Source organism: Camelus bactrianus, chromosome 28 (genome assembly GCF_048773025.1).
Source record: "Camelus bactrianus isolate YW-2024 breed Bactrian camel chromosome 28, ASM4877302v1, whole genome shotgun sequence".
Taxonomy (NCBI): Eukaryota; Metazoa; Chordata; class Mammalia; order Artiodactyla; family Camelidae; genus Camelus; species Camelus bactrianus.
Window position 1 is genome coordinate 10,759,814 of NC_133566.1, and position 21,332 is coordinate 10,781,145.

Sequence of the window (21,332 nt, forward strand, 5' to 3'; positions counted from 1 at the left end):
TCGCTGATGGGGAAAAAGGCTTGGGTTTCGAGGAGGCGGGGAGGAAAGTGACATTTGGGGTTCGAGCAGGTGGTTGAAAAAAGGGAGCATTGAGAAGGATGCTTCACCGAGACTCCGCGTGGCTTCACTGGCCTCCTGTTCAGCAAGGACAAGCCAAAGGCCTGGAGCTCGGTCCTCCCTCAATTCCCGAGAAATGTTTCTGGTTTAAAAAAAAACAAAAATGCATGCACTTCCTGGCTTTAAACGCCTACCTCTCCATCACCCACCAGCTACCTCCTCCTCCCTCTCTACTTCCTTTATTCCTCCCGTTCGTTTGTTTCATTTGTTTGACAGTTCTTAAATCTCCCAAGATGAAAATCACCCACATTCACATAGCCTGGTTGTTGAGAGGTGGGCGAGGGGTCAGAACACCCAGACACCGGGATTTGGGTTCGGTCCACGTGTCTCCTTGCCTGCAGCTCCAGAGTGCTGTCAGCGTCTGCACCTGGTGATGGGCAGAGCTGACCTGTAACCCGTCGGGAGGGTCCGGGGGGTCCGAAAGGGGAGGCACACTGTGCACAATTAGGTAAAAAAAAAAATCCTTACAGAACCAAGGTGTCCTGTTTTTATTTGAAGACGTGATTCAGAAATGGCCATGGACACCCTGAAAACATTTTCAGAGTCATTGCCTCCTGGTTTTGTCTCCCCTAGCCCCACGTAACGAGGTCAAGCTGTCTCGCGGTAAATCTCCGTCACTGCGGGTTGTAACATGCACAACTCACTGCCCGCAGGACTCATCCATGTCTACCTCACGGCCACGGGCCCGCCTTTCCTTGGCCTCTGTCTTTTCAGCTTCACCTTTGCTCTTGAGTGGCCGCAGTCCCTCCCGTCTTCCTGGGGTGTCTGCTTTCCCCACTGTTTCCCGTCTCCAGGCCTCTGCTCTCTGCCACAGCATTACCTGGAGGACCTTCCCCGGTACTGATGACACCTCCCTAGGCAGCCTGAGCTCCTCCTCTGGCTCCCCGAGATGCCGTGTGAGGTTCCCATCACTGCCCCGAGCGTGAAGCCCAACGCCTGATTGATATGCACTGTGTATCTGTTCTCACTAGACTGCAGTCCTGCCTGGGGTGGGGGGGGTTGGATCTCACTCATCTTTGTGCCTCCAGCATTTTACGTAACAGTTCCCGCTCAACAGATGCTTCTTGAGTAAATGAATAATCAGGCATTTTGTAAGATTAAAAATGGACTTATTGGGGGTGTCTGATGCAAGGCTGTGGCTAAATTTTTCCTATTAGAAAGAGGTTTAAGAGTGATAGTATATCTTTAAATACATGGTTTTGTAAAAGACTTTTCTATTTGGTAGCATTTGATGAAAGAAGAATTGGTCTTAAACCCTTTGTGGTAGAAGGGAGCCGCTTCGTTTCCCCATTAGCCCCACTGGGGCCTCTTATTCTGACTCTCAAGGCTTGTGCTTCTTGCAAGTCTCTGGAAATCCGTTCAGGTCGTGTCTGTGTGCTCTGCTCCACTCTCACCCCAACCTGCTGGGTTAAGCCGAAGTGCTCACCTAATCCCTACAACTGCAGTGACTTCTTGGAGAAGATAAACGAGGTGGGAGGGAGGTTCACCGGCATCAGAACTGATGCTGCAGAAATGGGAGCATCGGACCCTCCAGGCAGGTCGCAGCTACGCTGGTCCTGCCGGGAGTCGGTGTCGGTGGTGAGGGCGCTGTCTAGGGGCTGCCTCGGTCCTGCTTTGGCTGGCCGAGCCCTGCCTGTTCTCACTCTCTTAGATGACTGCTGCTCTGGTTCCGTGGAATCGGAGGAGGTAGCAAGCACCCGCCAGGTACATGAGCACTGTGGGGCATCACCTTGGAGAACAGCTCACCCCGGTCCTGCCTCGAGAACAGCGGAAGGTGCTCTGTGGGGGTGGCGGGTGCAGCCTGGGTGCCTTTCCTCTCCCCAGCCTGTCCTGTGCTTGTCCGAACCCACCGGGAACCACTTTTCCATTTAGATCCGGGGCTTGTTTTTCCTAAGTGAGCTGGCTGTTTGGGAACGCGTCTGGGAATCTTCTGTTTTTATTAATATTTCTGGTCTCTCATTTTTCCATCCGTAAAATGAGGCAGACAATCATAGATCAAATGCCGAGTTGTTTCCAGCTTTCAAAATCGTATGGCGATGGTCCTCTCTCCTTTCCTTGTTCTTATTTCAAATCCTCATTTTTCTTAAATCTGTGGGACCCAAATAGGCAGGAAGCCTCTGGTTCCACAGGGAAATGGCAGCTTTACTGGAAAAATCTGCATGTTGTAAGGGCATCGCTCCATCGGGGTGAACTCAACGGTAGCCACTTCCAAGGCCGATAACAGAGGAATTAATGACAGGAAAGCATCGAATCTTCTGCCTCTGTGATCTGATTTGGCCTTAGGACAAGGGATGTTTATATGTTGGGTTTCAGAACAATAATTCAAACACTCGAGAGCCTCGTCTTGCGATGTTATCGCAGGACCGTCCAGACAGTGTTTTCCTTCACTCCAGGCAGAGCGATTGAGGACGGGTCTTGCCACGCGTGTCCAGCTGCATGTTTAATACTTACTGGAAAACAATCGTCCTGTAAACAAAGAAGCAGCCACGTATGGATGCTTGAAAGTTGTTCATTTCTTTGCTTACAGTTGTCAGGGCCTTGTGTACACAAGAGTACAACATGAATAAACACTCAATCGCTGTCCTCCTAAACCAGGCAGCAATATTTTATTTGCTTCGCAGGGAATCATTGAGGAATTTCACTCTCAAGTGGGTGGAAATGACCGAAAGTGGAATCAAGTTTAATTGGAGTTTGTGAAACTCTGCTCAGAGTTACAGAGGCAGCCTGTCTACAGATTTCAGTGTATAGAACTTTTCACTTTTAGCAAATTGAATATTGCCAGCTGAGAAGACATTTCTCAAGAAGGTGGACTGTGTTTCTAATGGCCGGGAGGCACGTCCCCCACACCTAGTCTTCCCAGGGTGGACTTCTTCCTGGGGCAGTTCTGACGTGTGGGGACGGCACAGGAGGAGGAGGGGAGGGGAACCTCTGGTCTCCCTCTGGCCCTGCTCACACCTGCTCAAACACAGCCCACACTCATCCTGGAAAAATGCAGCGCGAGGTGTTGTCTGGAGAGGCGGGTGACTGCGGTCACTGCTTTTCCCGCTGGGCTAATCCTGGTTCCTGGAAGGCAGCCTTTCCCTTTATCCTGCTCTCTGGATACCTGGGCGGAGGAAGGATGGACGATCTCGTCATCAGGGAGGAACGAGGCCCCAGGGAATCTCTTCTTGTGCGGGGGGGTGTGCCTCCCAGGGAGGCTGGCATCTAGATGACAATGGTCCTTTGGCCTCGATTAACCAGCTCCAACATCCCCCTTCCGGGGCCTCTGCAGTTTCTTCTTAATCGAATTCATGAGTCGTAACTGACAGAAAGCTCACGGAAAATCTTTTTACAGACACGAACATGTTGCCTTGCTATTCTGGGGCGGGGAGAGCGGAAGCTGGGAGGTTCCGTCCCGTTCGAAGCAGGCAGGCGCCCCCATGGGCTGAGGGCTCTGATGTGAACTCCGCCTTGTGTCCAGAACCAAGATGACTTTCTGACAGTCACCAGGGATTGGGGTTTTTAAAGGACTGGAATGCCCTTGAAGGCAAAACTGCCCCCAACTAAGTTTTTGAAAAGGGTCATTGAAAATTACGACTGTTTCCAGGGTGAGTGTTAATTGCTCGCCTGGAGCCGGTCCTTACTCTCTGTCCCGGCAGGTGGCTGAGAAGCCGGTGGTGCCAAGATGACCGAGCGCTTCGACTGCCACCACTGTGAGGGCTCCCTCTTCGGCAGGAAGTACGTCCTGAGGGAGGAGCAGCCCTACTGCGTGGCCTGCTTCGAGGACCTCTTCGCCAGCACGTGCGAGGAGTGCGGGAAGCTGATTGGCTGCGACTGCAAGGTACTTGTCCCCCCCACCTCCCCCCGTCCCCCCACTTCCCCCTGTCCCCACCACCGGGCTCCCCAAGAACCATGTGCTTCCCTGCGTGGTCTGTGCTTGAGTCCTGGTCCCCATCACCTGTGGACACCCCAGGCTGCTGGGCTGGGAGCCTGCAGTGGGCTGTTCCCCGCCCCCTCCCCGCTGGCTTGGTCTCTGCCCATCCGTTCGCTGCCCTTGGTTAGGGCTTTCCCCGGATGTGGGTGCTGAGCGTCCTCAGTCCGCTTCTCATAGTCCCGGAATCGGGGTCCTAATCTCAGCAGCCACCTGCCACCCAGTCCCGCGCTTCCCGAGGGCAGGGCTCCCGCTCCCGGGCTGACTCACCCGGCAGGAGCTGTGCGATAAATATTTGCAGAGTGACTGTGCACGAGGCACCCAGCGCAGCCCGCAGGCCGATGGGCTTTCTGAGCAATAGGGGCTCTTTTCCTCTTGGTGGGAGAATCAGAATTTGTGGCTGTGGGCGGAGTGGGGTCCAGGTCTGCCGTGGGGCGGTTCTGACTGGTCCAAGGATTGTCCCCTCTGTCTCTGTCTTTCCTCCCATCCCTCTGAGGACAGGCAGTCAGCAGCCGGCCACACCATCAGTTTCTGCTTGGTGTCTAGGACAGTCGAGCGATAATTTCCATCCTGTGAGGAAGGAAGCCTTGGCCCCAAGCAGAGATGAAGGGGGTGTGAGGCTGCTGCTTGAGCCCAAGCTGCAGCCACGTGTCATGGAATGGGACCCAGGTCATCCTGTGTCGGCTGTAAGACGTGCAGAGGTTTGGACAACCACGAGGAGTTGGTCTAGTGGGGAGGGTAGAGCTCAGTGGTAGAGCACGTGCTTAGCATGCGCGAGGTCCTGGGTTCAATCCCCGGTACCTCCATTTAAAAAAGAAAAAAAAGGCTAGTCTTGCTCATCTGAAAGGTGCCCACCTTCTGACCTCCAGCCCTGCCTAACATGTGGTTAGTCCCTCTGCACTCATCCCCTGGGCCATACTTCAGAGCTCAGACACCCAGCTGCCCCATCTCAGCCTGCCTCTGTGTCTCACTGGCTGTGTGATCTTGGGCCAATGGCTTGACCCCTCTGTGCCCAGCTGCATGTTTATAAAACGGAGCTACAACACGGGAGCCTGCTTCGTAGGGTTCTCAGGGTGTGTAGATACAAAGGGCTCGGCTCTCTAAAGAGTGGCTGATGGTGTCATGAACTCCAGCCCCCTCCTCTTTTGCTGCCTCCTGCTCTCCGCGGCAGGCCCCCTCCCCACGCCTCTCCACGTGTCACCCTCTCTATTTACCACTTTTCATTGGAGGAACATCAAAAAAAAAAGTCCACTTTGAGGAAGAACCAAGAGGCAGGAAAAAAAAGTTATTTTATTAAAGTTTTACTTGAAAAAGGCATCAGTGGGTGAGAGGTTTAGATACCGTTCTGACAAAGAACAGCTCAGGGTTAAGGGAGACATTTGGACATGTGGAGGTCGTCATCCTTGGCTGGGGGCTAACGGAAAGGCAAAACCGAAGTCACCGATCATTTCTTCCACATGGTTTCGTGTAAAGACCCTTCAAACGAGTTTTCCTCCAGCACATGTTTTATGGGCAAATAAACAAGAAGCCCCCAAACGGGGCCAAAATCAACAAGACTCCTGCACAGCCAGGCATTAATCACGCTGAACTTTTCAACCCGGGTAACGGTTCACTGTCTGTGGGGTTTCCATGGGTTTTTTCTCCATTTTGGAAGGAAAAAAGATGTGAACTTGAAGTTAGAGCCTGCCTTCTGGGGCTTTCGAATATCTGGAACGGTTTTCTTGGCTTTCAGGAAGCCACGGCAGGACAAACGTGCCTGTTTCGGGAAGTGAATCCGAGGCCTGGAAGAGCGAGCGAGCTGGCGGGTCCGGGGCCCCTCTCTTGTCTGAGAAGGGCAGGGGCGCCCCCGCCCCACGCGGGTCTCTCCCTGAAGGATGTGTGTGTATCAGTTAAAACCCCAGCAAGCCTGTGGGGGCCAGGCTGATTCTGTGGGTGTTAGCAGGACTTCAGGACCTGCTCCCGTGGTCAGCTCACCTATGTTTAAGTTTCATTTTTATGCAGACTCTCCGTTCCGTGCTGTAATTCTGTTTAGTTTCTCCGAGGAGATGCTGTAATCTCTGGCGGTAGAAGTCACTCATGTTTCTGTCCAGTGGACTAGTTGACGACAGGTCATACAAACAGAATGTCATGATTCTCTGTCCTTCTGCTGTTCCTGAAATTTTTCGTAGATCCCCATGGATACTAGCGAAATACATTATTAGCCCGATTACAGACATTTTGGGGGATGGGTCTACTTAAGGCCTGGGCTTCAAAAAGCCAAGAAAGTAAAGAGAAGACAGGCTGGGCCAGTGCTCAGAGGTGGTCCCGGCATCCACAGATCAGGGGCCTTTAGCAAACTCTGAGCCGTGTGCCTGGCACAGACTTTGGGTCATCTGCGTCTCTGCAGGCAGGGCTGTGAAGTCAGATGGGCCACCAAAGCCACCCACGCATGTGTCCAGAGAGGGCTCCAAGGAGGAAGAGGTAGTAATGGACAAAGGACCAGCTGCAGGTCCTAACCTAGCGTTCAGGCTTGGCTCCAAGCGTAGCTATAAACGCTGCTGCACACCGGCGATGGCTGTGTCCCAGGCCCGTGAAGATGCCCTAACCGCAGGACCCAGACGCCAGGTGACGCCCTCCGGGGAGGAGCCCGTTCCATCCCATTCTACGGAGCAGCGACTGAGGTTCGAGTGGTGGGAGGTCTTTCCGGGGTTACAGAGTCAAGAGGCGGAGAGGCAGTGCGGTGGGTCCTGACCGTCCCCGCAGCCTCGGGGACCCCAGCCCGGGCTCTCAGGTCAGATGCGGGTCTGATCAGTGGTCAGTGCTGTGGGTAAGAGGCGGCTGCCTCCTGCTGTCTCCCGGGCCCCGTGGGACGGGGAGGACTGTGCCCAGAAAAGCCGCTCTGTTGGTGTCTGCCGCTCCTCCAGCCTCCTAGGAATTAAGTGGGAAACATCGAGTCTGTGATCAGTAAGTCTCTCAGCCAACGTTTGGAAGGAAGACAGAAAGGTTTGGGGGTCTTTGGACAGAAAGCAGCTGGGAGACCCTGAAATAGACGAAGGTGTCCACACGCCCAGGTTAAGTCCAGGTGGCCTTGTCACCCTTTTAGAGGCTCCCAGCCGAGGCTGGTTTAGGAGACATAGGACAGATTGGAAAACCTGGTTGTCCTGCCCTCAAGCAGGACACAGGCCTCTCCCGCTGGCCTTCCTGGGCCCTTCTGGGAAGAGCTGCTGTTCCCAACACGTTCTCGCAGTCCAGCACGCCATATCGGCCCTTCTTTATTTGTTCAGGTGATTTTTAAGTGTTTAATGAGTGAATCACCTTTTTAGCGTCTCCGTGTAATTTGTCCACAGAGTTTGTAACGAGCCCTGAAAATACACATACTTACTTAGACAAACTCCTATAAGTGGAAAAATCTGTTTCTGAAGGGAATTGAATAATGCAGGATCCTCAGATCCTACAACAAAGCTGACCAAGTGGGCAATACAGGAAAAACCCAGTGCACGAAAACCACGGGGTCACCTGCAGGCAGGCCACAAAGGCGGACAGCCTTCAGCGGTGACACCACGCCCGCTCAGGTAGGGCTCAGCTGGGCGGCCTGGGCCCACCCTCAACCGGCGGTGTGATGTGGGTGAGTCACGCCACCTACAGGCCTCAAGTCCCCACATCTGAGAACTGGGTCTGCCGACCTCACGGGACTGCGTGGGAATTAAACGGCTCACCGTCAAGGGGGCCGCGTGGAGTGATTGCTGCTGCTTCTGTCAGCGTTGATCTTGGAGGATTTGGAAGTAGGTGCATTTGGAAACATGACACCCTGACGGTCTTAAAGTGAAGGACATCTTCGCAAAGGGCTGAGCGCAAATGACATGGCAAATCCATGTATGGGGTGGAATCTCGTGGATTTGAGGAATGTTTGGTTTGGGAATTGAACTTCTTCCGGCCCAGGAGGGACAGGATGTAGACGGGGATGAGTGACCCCGCTGCCCGGAACTGCCATCGTTAACTGGGAGGAGGGCCCTGGGTCCCTCCAGGCCACCGAGTCACCCGCAGCTCAGCCGAGTCTCCTCAAGGGCACTTTTGGGGCAAAGCAGGAGCCTTCCCATATTAGGAGCGTTTCTGAGCCGGAAAACTATCAAATCGGAAAGGAAGTGCTTGGGCCTCGGCTTGGATTGTTTATCAACATTTTCCTGCGATTTATGACATTTCTGTGCACAAGATCTGCTTTGGTATTTTTTCTGGGACACGTCAGAAGATTTTTTTCTTTCTCCCTCTCCCCTTCACTGTCTCTCTAGAGGACCTTAAAACCTGGATATTTCTAGGACATTTCAAAGTTCTTAAAGTAAGTCAGCAAGTCTATACCTCCCAACCTTGTGCCTCCGGCATCTAAATGGGGTCTTTGGGGACCACATGGTGGACTCGCACATAACAGAATTAAGCCAGATGAGACTAGTGTGGTATTAAAACCCAGAACTGGAAATCTGCTCGGAGCTGTGAGCCCCAGCGATGGAGACACTGCCCTGAAGGAAAGGGGCGGCCGGTGACTCAACTGAGCTGACATCTGGGGAAGGACAGCAACCAGCAGCCCTGGGCAGGGCTGGGATCCTCAGTCCTGCGCTGAGAGGGTTCTGTGCTTGGCCAGAGTTCCGCTCCCAGATACTTAACGAAGCAAGCTTCTCGCAGACACTCACCCTCCACAGTGTTCCCAGTGTTTCCGTGTTTGTGGTTCATATTTTTTTTTTTTTAAATTCCCTGAACTGAGTCGAGTTGCCAGCAGATCACTGGCTCAGGTAACTGTGGTTTGGGTCGAGGCCCTGGGAACATACACACATACACACACACGATGTGTCAGGGCGAGAACCGGTGTTCCAGCTTGGATTCCGGGATGAGCTGGGTTGGGGGCTCTCTCATCCGGTCCAGGACGTGTGCTCTCAGAGCCCGCCCCGGGCATCGCGCCAGCTCCGAGGTCGGTTTCAGGACCAGGGGTGCCCAGGGGTGCAGAGGGTGTTCTCCCCACTGTCTGCGGCAGCAGCGGGTGCTCGGGCCGCCTGGGAGCTGGAAGCCGGCCCGGGAGACCGTGCGGGGGCCCGCAGTGCTGTTTCTGCCTCGGCCACAGATGGGTGACCGTCGCAGGTCAGAGCTGGGAGGACAAAGAACAGTAGATAAGTAACCCCGTCCAAGACAGAGCTGGGGTAAATAGTGAGTACGCGTCCACACTGGCACTTTCAAACTGCCCTTTTTTTCTGAAATTTTCATTAAAAATTTGTTTTTGTTTTTTTATTTTGGGGGGAAGGTAATTAGGTTTATTTATCTATTTATATTAATGCATGTACTGGAGACTGAACCCAGGACCTTGTAGGTGCTCAGCACACACTCTACCACTGAGCTGTGCCCTCACCCACACAGAAACTGCCCTTTAAAAAGACAAGAGCGAGATTTCCTGTTACTCCTCGGGTGGGATCCACGGTGGCATTGAGCCGGCGTGGTTTCCTCTCCTGGGTTCACCTGTGCTAAGAGGTGTGGACTCCGTCTCCTCAGTTCGTCCCCCATCTGGTGCCTGTTCCCGTGTCCCCATCCCTGTCCCTGCAGGGGCTTCTGTGTCATCTTCCATCTGCCCTCTCCTCCCTCCTCCCACGCCCTGTCCCCTTGTCACACACAGCCCTGTCCCCTTGTCTCCGTTTAAGGTCCGTCCTCCCTCCACGGCCTCCAGGATGCACTTGCCCTCCCTGCGGACCGCGGGCCTCCTGGTCTGGCCCGACGGGAACTCTTGCCCCCTGGCCTTGGTCTTGGCCCCCCTCCCCCACACAGGCTCCGCCCCCTGCCCCCTCCCAACAGGGCCTCTGTTTCCTCTGCCCAGCTCACTGCCCCCACGGGTCAGTGTTCAGCTGGTGGCACCTAGTGGATGTCCGTCTGGACCCGCCTCCCACCAGGGCCCCATCCTGAGGCTCATTCCTGCAGCTGGTGTCTCACCCGGGGGTCACGTCCACCCTGCCGGGTCGGCTGGGTTTGCTGAGCTTCCTCGAGGTCACAGGGCTCCTGGGGTCTGTGTGCTGGACACATGCCAATGAGTTCCATGTTTCCCTGTCTTACAGACCATCCCTGAGGGAAAACCACTTGTTTTTCAGAAGTATCTCTCTCTCTCATACACATACATGCACACAGGGAAGCGCCTGGCGGGGAGGGCGGGCGGGCGGCAGGTCTGGTCGCCCTCACCGTCTCGTGTGCTCTGGGCCACAGGACCTGTCCTACAAGGACCGACACTGGCACGAGGCCTGCTTCCACTGCTCGCGCTGCAGGGGCTCCCTCGTGGACAAGCCGTTCGCCGCCAGGGAGGACCAGCTGCTCTGCACGGACTGCTACTCACAGGAGTACTCGTCCAGGTGCCAGGAGTGCAAGAAGGCCATCATGCCAGGTGGGGACCATCACGCCAGGTGGGGATCGCGGCCGCCCCCGCCCCCCGCACCACCGTGTGATCTCTACTCCTTGAATTCCTGGAGCGGGCGCTGGGCTGGGCGCTGGGGAGCAGTGAGCTGGAGACCCAGCGGGCCCTCTGCCCTGCTGCAGGCTCCGTTCCTGAAGACTTGGCCACAGCCGGGGCGGGTGCCAAGGATGGGAACATGTCTGCTGATGGGGAGGATGGGGCTGCTTTTTTCGGCGGGGGGTCCTTAGTTTGTTGGTTTGAGAGAGGAGTGTTTTATTTTAAAAAACAGAGTGGATAAAAATACTAGGTGGGATTTAAAAAATAAACCTTGTTAGACAGAGTGAGGGCAAGAAGGGTAACCATGGAGAAGAACCTAAGATTTGGACCCTGGATGCTCACTGGCCACACAGGGTCAGGGATGTCCTCTGCGTGACCAGTGAGGGGTGCCCGGACCTTGGACTTGCCAGATTTAGCAAATAAAATACAGGATTTCCAGGTAAATCAGAATTTCAGCTCATTTTTTAGTGTCCGTCTGATCTGGGGCCCCTTTAATCTGGCATCCCCACTGGAGGGCCACCTAAAACCACTGCCAGTCTTTGGGGCTGTAGACCCTGAGTCAGGCTCAGGCTGCCCAGGGGGTGGGGGGCACAGGCCGGGCCCCCAGCTCTCAGGAAGCTTGACGCAGCTGCGCAGGGAAGGTGTCCAACCTCAAGGCAACTTCTCTGGTAGATACGCTTCCTTTAATCCCAGGGAAGTTTAGAATTAAGGCTGCACATTTTATAGCGGATCCAACCCAGCGCAATAATATTATGTTAAATGATCTGATAAAAGTATGAGTGAAGTTTAAAAAACATTGGTCTAAAGAATAAATTAACCTTACGATTCTGACTGAAAGTGTGCTGTTGAATAAGCGATTTAGGCTTGTGGTTTTACACTGGAATTTTCTTTCTGTGTCAATTGTTTGACAGTTAAGCTATGTCATGATTCATCGTGTTTATTAGGTTTAATTCACTCCAGCAACAATTCCTTAAGAACCGGAGGTCTGGTTTTTTATTGAGGTGCTTAAAAGGAATGTCAAATACATCAAGCTTTCAAATGTACTTTTAAAGGAGTTCATTTCACTATGTTGGTGAACGGAGCTGGATACAAAGAAATGCCCCTTAAAAACGATTTTTAAAATTCTCTGTATTTGTGAAGGCACTGACAAGGTGTGCAGGAGGGACTTCAGGTGAGAGTTTTGAATTTTTGACTTCAATAGAGGGACTGTCAGTTTCTAGAAGCCAGAGTACCTGCTGAGTCCCCACACCGCACGCAGGGGCTGGGTCACACCGAGAAGGAGTGAGGCTTTAGGGCTAATTTAGAGGCAGACTCCTGATTCGTCAGTGGAAGACTGACTGCCAAGCTCCGGAGTTTTATTTTATTTTTGGTTTGCTTTGTTTTTGGCAGGGAAGAGATACTGGACAGACACGCGGGAAGTGATATTTTAGGAAGATATATTAAATGAGAAATAGTAATTTTTACAAAGGCAGGGAGATCATTAGGCCTTCAGTAAGTGGTTTCTTATCACTACGACGTTGCTCTGGTTAATACATTGGAAAAGTAACAGCCACACTGAAAAACCCAGACAAGGTCTTGCGGGCTGCTGGGCGTGTGGGGAAGACGGGGCTGGAGACCAGGCGGGAAGGTCTCTCCCAGAGTCAGGTTAACGCAGAGCATGTTCGAAACGGGGGCCCAGATGTGGCCACAGCGCGGTGAGAACTAAAGCCACACAGTGCTGGGCTGGCCGGCAGTCCTGGCAGGACAGGAACCGCAAAATTAATTAAAAAACAAATGAAATCTTTCCAGCTCTTCATGAGAAGAGCCCAAGAAAGTTCTATTGGTGACTTCAAGCCTCTCTCCACCGACCTCCCAGCACGCGGACTTCCTGTCCGCAGCGCAGGCGGGCTCTGGTCCTGCTCCCCCCAGCCCTCCGTGTCCCTCCTCCGGGGTGGCTGGTTCCCTCCTGAGCCGTGTCCTGCCCTCTGCATGAGGTCCTGCCCCCTCTGCTCCTCGGGATCCTTCCTGGTGGTGGGGTAGTGGGCTGAGGACCAGGCCCCAAGGCCCAGACTAGAGCCCCAGGCACTGGTGGATGGCCCACCTGCAGGAGAAGCACCGAGGCTCCAAGGGGGTGGCTGTGCATCTGGCGACGGGGCCCTGCATGAGCCTTAAGGAGGAGAGCCCAGCCCAGGCACTTGTGAGGAGAACGGGGCTCAGTCCCACAACAGGAAACTGTAAAAGCATCAACAGTGTGGAGCCAAAATGACCTTGAGGTTTGCCCAACTCATTTCACCGGTGAAGAACCACAAGTTTAAACAGCCGACCCGCAGCTCCAGCTCTGAGCCGGGAGCCTCTGGACCAGGCCTCAGGGCCCGCAGGTGACAGCAGGGGTTCTGAAGGTGGCAGGCGGAGGGCCGAGGGCTGAGGCTTCCCGGATGGGTCTCAACGGCTCCCAGGTGGGGTGTGGACAGCAGTGCTAAGTGTGGAAAGTCTTGAGCGGCCCTGGACTGAGATGGCAAAGTCATTTCCATGAGTCACTGTCAGACCAGCTTCTGAGATGTGGGCCTCTTCCTCCCTCTGGATCAGGAACCAGTGGAACATCAGAGCCTCAAAACAGGAAAGCCAGGAAGAAAAACTCATGTGTTTCTCACTTTTCCTGGAGAAGTGGGGGTGCAGGGGTGGAGCCAAGTGAAGGAGACGTCGGGGAAACAAACCAGGTCGCCCCACATCCCTACTGCACCGGAGCCATCAGCCACAGGACCAAAGCAGAGGATGGTCATTCGGACCCCCGAGGGGAGGTGGTCCTACAGGCACACAGATTGGGAGAAACCTGTGATGTCTCGTTTGCTGGACCTTTTTGGACTCAAAGTAAGTCAGCCTGGGGTGGGGGGGTCATCACTGGGGAGGGTCTTGAGGACTGCCTTCTCTCATCTTTCTGGCGAGGAGACCACGATGTGGAAACAGGCATGTTTCCTGGACCTGTGAACTTTCCACCTGCATAGTGTCCTGGAATAGGGTGGCCTGCAGACGGCAGGCCTGGAGCCAGGAGTGGCCAGTGGCACAGTGAGGTCACGGGCTGAGACACACTGGGGCACGAGGCTCCTTGTGGGGGGACAGCAGTGAGGGCAGGGTGCTGGGCGGGCTGCAGGCAGGGGTCTCCAACTGCCAGGTCCCTGTGCCGAGGAAGTCCTGCTCTCTGTTGTCTGTGAGTCTGGGAAACGGTGGCTGGGTGCTGCAGCCCCACAGTTCAGCAGACATCAGTCCTGAACGCTGTCACTGAGCGAGGAGCCCCAGGGAGCCCCTTTAGATGACCGGATGGTCCAGGGGGCAACCTCCTGAGGTAACGTTTGGGGAGAGTCAGCTCAACCACACACGCTGTCAGGTGTGGATGGTCGGGCCAGACAGGGCCCCCCCTCTGCAGCACCAGCGCCTGCGGGGAGACTGACCGCAGCCCCCGAGTGATGGGCCCCGCGTGTGGGGACAGGTACAGCTTCCCAGGCCAACAGTCTAGAAATCCCAGTTTGGGAAGAAAAATGTTAACTGGCATTTTTGATGAAGACAAATATATCTAAGAGTAGAACGTGAAATTTTCCTAAAATCCTTGAGATTTCCAAGACGTTTCTTGATTCTGGCAACACGGGGCCTTCACCCCAGGGATGTGCGTCACAAGGTCTCTGCCTTTGGGATTTTTAGGTACAAAGGTGGAGAAGCCTGGCTGGGACCTGCTGGGAGGGAGGCAGAGCCCAGAGCCCGCAGCCAGGAATGGGGCCCTTGGGAGATCACATTGGAGGATGAGCTGATTTCAGCCCACGGGTGGAGAGTCAGGAGAGGGCGATTCTGGCCAGGGGAGTGGACCAGAGGCAGGGTGTCAGGAGAAGGCCTGGTGTGTGCAGAAGATGACGACGAAGAAGGAAAAGCATGCAAGCACGAGATGCTTTTTTTAAAACCAAAAAAGGAATAAAGGCTAGACCAGAGCACTAGCTTCCTTCCTTGGTTTGATTTTAGAAGGTGCTGCAACCAAACTGAGAGGAAAGCAGTGCTGACCGTTGGCGCGGTGCATTTAGATGAGGCCCAGGGGCAGGTACCGAGGGGACAGCTGGCCCACCGCGCACACCCCCACATCATCGCGCGCCGTCCTCGCCTGCAGACACTGAGCCCTGCGCGCAGGTGCCCCGCGGCCCCCAGCAGGCTCAGCTGCCACCAGCCCTGCACCAGGCTTCTGGCTCCTCACTTGCTTCTCTACATCAGAAGACACCTCTTCCTCCAGGAGGCGGACTCCTTCTGGGAGGCTCCGAAGCCGCAGGTCGTTAGGAGGAGGAGCTTTGCCGCCCCCTGCTGGCCACGCTGTGTAATGACCTCATGGTCTACGGCGCCTCAGGTGTGCGCCCCACCCCAACCTGGGGCTAGGGGTGCCAGCAGGTGCCCTCCCCAGGACGGAACCGATCCCTGAGCGCTGCAGTCGACAGAAGACTGTCATCCAGGACATGCAGAAGGCACTTACGTGGTCTGGCTTGGGGTTTTAGTGACAATCACGATCGTCCTGTATTCGCTGACAAATCCTTCGGTTTCTGGGCTGCATGATCAGAGGGGTCGGAGGTTAAAAGAGCAACTGACCAAGGTGTGCCTGGGAGAACCAAGCCCCGGAGACCAAGGAAAATCACTCTAGGATTTATATCAAAATCCTTCCACCGGTTTTACTTGAAATTGAATTGCCCAGTGTAAGTTACCTCATTTTCAGGATTCATCGCCCCATGATTGAATTCCATAGTTTTGAAGATCACCGTGTGCCCCCCCCCCAATGCCCCGACACACCCCCAGCACCTGCACACATACCCTGAGTGTTCTGTATACTTGGTGGGAGGTGGTGACTGGCAACAGCAAATTCGTGAAGCTGGCAAAGTGACCCCAAAGTGACATCTGCTGAAACAACCACATCATGATCCTGGAGAGACGGACGTCACCTCACCAGCCTTCCAACCAGCGGAAATGCAGCCCTTGGCCTGTCGTTTCTACCTTTCAGTCGCAGTCTTGGCGCTGAAGACTAGTGTACAGACGCCTGTGCTGTGCGTCCTGAGCTGTCCCAGAGCGAGGCCACCCTGGCCTCAGCCCTGCTTCTGGCCTCATCCCCCCTGCTCCTTGATCCGAGCTGAGTCTGACTTCTGTGCCCCTCCTGCTGTAGCCCGTCCCTTAAGTGCTCCCAGGGGGTGGCCACACTTTCCCGTAAGGAGCCAGGTAACATTTGGGGCTCAGCAGGCTGAACAGTCTGTCACAAGTGCCCAGCTGGGTCCACATCTCAGCATGGTCCACACAGCCGGCTGCGTCAGGCGAGTGACGCTAAAGCAGGTGTGAGACTCTGGGTTCAGTTACACCCCCCATTTCCCTCCCTCTGAGAACCAGATGGGTGTTTATCCACAGGTCTCTGTGCTCCAAATTCACGCTCTGTAGGATTAGTACCATCTCTGCCAGATGCCTCCTTGTAATTTTGCAGTGCTGAGGGATAGACAAATATTTCCTCATTTAATGTCCAAAATCACCCTGGCCAACAAATAAATACCGCGGAAGTTCAGATGCGGTTCCAGGAGCTGGTGTGTGGCAGGGCCCCATGAGGACCAGTCCCCGCCCCGCACAGAACAGGGATGATTCCCACGGAGAGGCGCGCCTGGGAGCGCTCTGAGCTCCCGCAGGTTCTCCCCACCTCCCGCCGGTGGTTAACGCCTCTCTCTTCCCTCAACTCGGCCAGGCACCCGCAAGATGGAATACAGGGGCAGCAGCTGGCACGAGACCTGCTTCGTCTGCCACGGCTGCCAGCTGCCCATCGGAACCAAGAGCTTCATCCCCAAGGACGGCCAGAACTTCTGCGTGCCCTGCTACGAGGAGCAGCACGCCCTGCAGTGTGTCCAGTGCCAGAAGGTGGGTGCCTCGTCCTCCCCGGGCCTCGCATGTCTGTCTGCCGTCCTTCCGTCCAGTCGACTGCCAGGGGGCCGTTGGGTTAAAGAAAGGAAACTTCCAACTCCGGGGGGGTGTGTGGCGGGGAAGGCATCTCCCTCCTGCCTTCCTGTCCCCATCTGTGCCCTCCAGAGTGTCCCCTCCCTCATACCTTTTGGGCCCTGCAGCTGCAGGACTCGCTGGGTCACTGTAGGGACCCAGCCGGGCTGTGTCCCCTGCACCTCCTGAGCTGTGGCTGGGGCGCCCTGCCACGCACCCCTCTCCCAGGGCGCCGTGCTGCTGATTTTCCTCCAGGCTTTCTCCCTGGTCTCCTCTCTCAGCTCCGCTTTTCTTTACTGTTTAGAATTCCGTTGCTCCTGAGTCCCCCTCCTCTGAGTGCATTGATCTGCGCCTCATCCTTTCGTCCCTTGGCAGGGGGAGGATCAGATCCTAGTCTCTGAGCTGCAGTCTCCCCACCCCTCACCCTCCGGCCAGCAAGGAGGCGGTGCTGCCCCGACACCCAGCAGACGTCTGAGCCCTGACACCACGTCCCATCAGAGGCCGGGGGAGCTTGGGGAAGGGGCGCAGAGGGGTGGCTGCAGTTTCTCAGGGGCTTTGAACATGAGCAGGACCTTCATCCTCCAGAGGTGACCGCCCAGGTGAGGAGGGGCCACTGTGGCCACTGACCGTCCCCCTCTGCCCCCCCAGCCCATCACCAGCGGGGGCGTCACCTACCGCGAGCAGCCCTGGCACAAGGAGTGCTTCGTGTGCGCCGCCTGCAAGAAGCCGCTGTCCGGCCAGCGCTTCACTTCCCGAGACGAGTTCGCCTACTGCCTGGGCTGCTTCTGCGACCTGTACGCCAAGAAGTGTGCCGGGTGCGCTAACCCCATCAGCGGTGAGTGTCCGCCCGCAGGTCGACCCGGGGGTGAGGTTTTAGCTGTGAATCTGTTGATGGATTTAGACTCTCAGGGCCCCCCATCGAGGTTGGGAACAGCCAGCTTTCCCCCTTGTCACACCCGGAGCACTTCCGCAGGTCACAACTTCCCCTCTCACTCACCTGGTCCCTGCAAACCCTGTGGTCTGTCCTCAAGAGGCTGATTTCTGCTTTCGGTTGGATTCTCTCCCAGACTGGAGGCTGTGAGTCTGTGATGACCCTTTGGCCCAGGGAACCGGCATGTCCAGGCTCAGCAGCTGTGCGGGGCTCTGGAAGATGCTCCCCAGCCTCTTACAGAGACTTTCCCTCTGAGGTCTGGCTCTAGGAGGGAGGGGGTCCCACGCTGGGTAGTTCCTTTGCATCCCCCAAGGGTTGGGCAGAGTGAGGGCCCCAGTCTGGTTGAACTACAGCTCGTGCTGAAAATTCAGTGTGGAGAGCAGCGGACTGGCCAGACTCCAGCCCTGGAAATGCTCACATTCGAAACACCTGGGGAGTTTTAGACCTGTCTGCTGCCTGGGCTATGATCTAATTGCTTTGGGCTGTGATCTGTGTGTTAGAATTTTTAAAAGCTTCCTAGGTGATTCAAATATGCAGAAAACTTTGAGACTCTCAGGCCTGAATTACTGGTTTGGTTCTGCCTTGGGGCCAGAGCCTGGGCTGTGTGACCCGAGGGTGTCTCCTGGTCCTTGCGAGTCTAGGATTGGTGAGGGGAGTCAGCGTTTTAGTATCGAAGGTGTTCAGGGAAGGATGGGGAGCTTTGCTGGCGCAGCCCCAGCGGTGGCAGAGGGTTAAGGGTTGAAGAGAACTTGCCTTGGAGACCTGGGTGCCTGCCCGGCCCTCTCTCTCTCTAGCCCAGAGGATGAGCTCAGAGGCCTCCCCCCTGTGAACAGATTTAATGCCAGATGTCAGCCCAAGCAATGAACTGGCGAAAGGAACAACTGTTGGGGGAGTCAGTGACGTCACGTGCTAGTCTGAGACCCTAAACCTTGATGAATGGAGTAGGCGGTGTGGTTACCCTGCTCCTAACGTGGTAGGCTGGACCGTTACCTCCAGAAAGAACTTGTCATTGGAATTCGTTATCCATGTTTCATTAAAGATAACTCTGTGTATTTGATTTGGTTTTATTTTGGGGGCTTGGTGGCAGGACACACCCACTGTACTGCAGTAGGCTGTCTACATACCTTAGATATTTAATAAGAAGTAGTCATCAGGGGGAGGGTGTGGCTCAGTGGTAGAGCATGTGCTTAGCATGCATGAGGTACTGGATCCAATCCCCAGTCCCTCCACTGAAAAACAATAACAAAAAAGTGGAGCCCCGGCACCGGGTCAGGGGAAACTCATACTGTCCGCGTTATACAAGCCAGCCCTTGAAATGGGTCCAGCCTGAGCCCCTTTCTCCTTCCAGTCCCCTGGCTCTAACCGCCCTCCTCCCTCCTCTGTCCACCCCTGTCTGTCTGGTCCTCGGTTGGCAGGGCTGGGCGGCACCAAGTACATCTCCTTTGAGGAGCGGCAGTGGCACAACGACTGCTTCAACTGCAAGAAGTGCTCCCTGTCCCTGGTGGGCCGGGGCTTCCTCACAGAGAGGGACGACATCCTGTGCCCGGACTGCGGGAAGGACATCTGAGGTCCCTGGCAGTCACTGCCTGCGCTGTGAGAGACGGACGCCCCCCTCTCCCCCCGGCCATGCCATGTCCTGGTTCCACCGGCCACCTCGAGACTCTCCTCTCTGCTTCTCAGCGATGCTCACATTTGTGTAAACCCTTTAATCAACCCCCGTGCTTGGTCAATCCCAGGGAGGGCGGAGACCCCGTGTAACCTGGGGTGGGAAGATGGTTTTCAATCTTTGTAATCAAGTAAGGCAAATCCAAGTGTCCAAACCCTTTTGAATGATTTCTTTACAAACATATCTTTCTTTCACCGTGTATTTGATTTTTAAGCGCAGTTAATGTACCATGAACTTGAACGTTTCCAAGCTATGGAAGGTAACGAAGAGTTGGTATTTACAGCGGTGTGACTTTCAGTCCTACGGGTCCAAAAGCAAGATTACATGGCTTATAATAAAGTTATCAGAACAAAATCTTTTGTCAGGCGCGGTGTATGAAATGATGAAATATTAGGGGTCTAAATGTAAACAACACGTTACTGCAGGTAAATGAGCTGGGTGCCTGTTAACTGAGTTTGCATCACAACTGTTACTTAAAAGGAGGTGTCAGCACTTCCCTGGCTGTGAACTGGCAGCTCTGCCTGAGGCCACTGACTTTATTTGGTACCAAAAGATCTGTGCCTGAGAGGGTTGTCAAAAACAATGAAGATCTTAGAGGCAAGCAGTTAAGAGAGGGCTAGTGGCTCCATGATGCTAACAGCAGAAAGCACAATGGCAGACCAGTCCAAAGTCTAACACAGAATTGAGGAAAGAGCTGAGAAGAGCCCTCCTGGGACCCCACTTATCCCTGGGGTCCAGGAGACTGTGGGCGTGGACTTAATCAGAGTGGGATGTGCACAGACTTGAAAGCATTCTCCAGGCCATACCAGATCCTCAGCAAAGAGCAGTGGGCTTACTGGGCGCACAGACCCACCCAACAAACACTGCTGAATGTGTGTTATACACGTGTTCAGAGAGCTAGAGGAAACCACATGTAGAGGGTTGAAGGGACATGCATGAGAAAAATGGCTCATCAGACAGAGACTAACTGATAGGGGGATAAACATGACAAAAAAGAATCAAGTGGAAATTCTGGAGTCAAAAACTACAGTGGAATGAAAATATTTACCAGAGAGGTCAATGGTAGATTTGAGTTGAGAGAAGGCAAAAAATGAGTGAAGACAGATCAATAAAGACTATGAAATTGAGAAACAGAGAAAAAGGAAGGAAAATGAACAGAGCCTCAGAGGAATGTGGGACATCACTAAGTGTACCAACATATGCCTAATGGGAGTCCCAGCAGAGGAGAGAGAAAAGGGACAGAAAAAATATTTTAAGAATTAAGGGCTGGGAACTTCCCCCAATTTGATGAAAAACATTTATCTAAGAACACACATCCAAGAAGCAGGACAAATTCAAAGTAGGAAAAATGCAAAGAGATCCACACCCAGACACATCACAGTCAAAATGGGGAAAGCCAAAGAGAGAAGGAGAAATCTTGACAGAAGGGAGCTGAGGTTCAGGCTGTCACACCCCCCCAGGTCCAACCACCCACGGAACGTGCCCCTGCCTCTCCCCACGTCTCCCCAGGCATCTGCGGGTGGGATCGTGGGATCCTCACAGCGCACGGTATTTCTGGCTGGCTCTAAAGTAACACAGTTCTATGATAGTCCTTGTCATTAAGCAACCCTTTAATTAAGTTGTGAAATAAAACACCCATAAAAGTGCACAAGATGAATGTCGGTGGGTAAAACTAAGCAATGGAGATGGAAGCCAGAACTGTGGTTACCCCCCGGCTGGGAAGGGACCTGAGGGAACCTTCTGGGCTGCTGGAAATGTTCTGTGTGTGGTTAGCACACCGTGGCCCATGGGCTAAATCCTGCCCACCGCCTGATTTCTTAACAACAGTTATATTGGAACACAGCCATGCCCATTCATTTATACACGGCGTGACCCACAAGCCCTAAAACTTTTATCATCTGGCCCTTTATGGGAAGTTTGCCAACTTTTCTCTGTATCTTGACTTGGGGAGTTGTTTTATATATATATATATATATATATATATATGAACATATAGTCATATAAATGTAAAGTCACTGAGCTGCAGAAGACTTTTCAAGCTTTATAGTATTTTGTGATATCTTCATAAAAATAAAAAAAACTTAAAATGTGTTACACTTTTTATAGTTCCCTGTACTGAACAGTCATTTGAAAGCTTGTCTTTTTTAGAATGAAATAATGCCATGTGCAGCAATATGGATGGACCTGGAGATGATCATACCAAGTGACGTAAGTCAGACAAATACCATATGATCTCACTTGTATGTAGAATCTGAAAAAAAAAATGATACAAATGAACTTATTTACAAAACAGAAA

General features: G+C 53.9%; 1 protein-coding gene across 3 annotated transcripts in view; it reads left to right on the plus strand.

The window, feature by feature from the left end:
- The window catches only part of FHL2 (four and a half LIM domains 2), a 47,022-nt gene extending 25,690 nt beyond the window's left edge, over nt 1-21,332 (plus strand). For all 3 annotated transcript variants that reach the window (XM_074354689.1, XM_074354691.1, XM_074354690.1), the window contains exons 2-6: nt 3,756-3,937; nt 10,235-10,409; nt 16,195-16,364; nt 17,088-17,274; nt 18,786-21,332. In XM_074354689.1, coding sequence (XP_074210790.1) covers nt 3,782-3,937; nt 10,235-10,409; nt 16,195-16,364; nt 17,088-17,274; nt 18,786-18,937 — 840 coding nt within the window. In that variant the 5' untranslated portion in view covers nt 3,756-3,781 and the 3' untranslated portion in view covers nt 18,938-21,332. The remainder of the gene's footprint in view (nt 1-3,755; nt 3,938-10,234; nt 10,410-16,194; nt 16,365-17,087; nt 17,275-18,785) is intronic.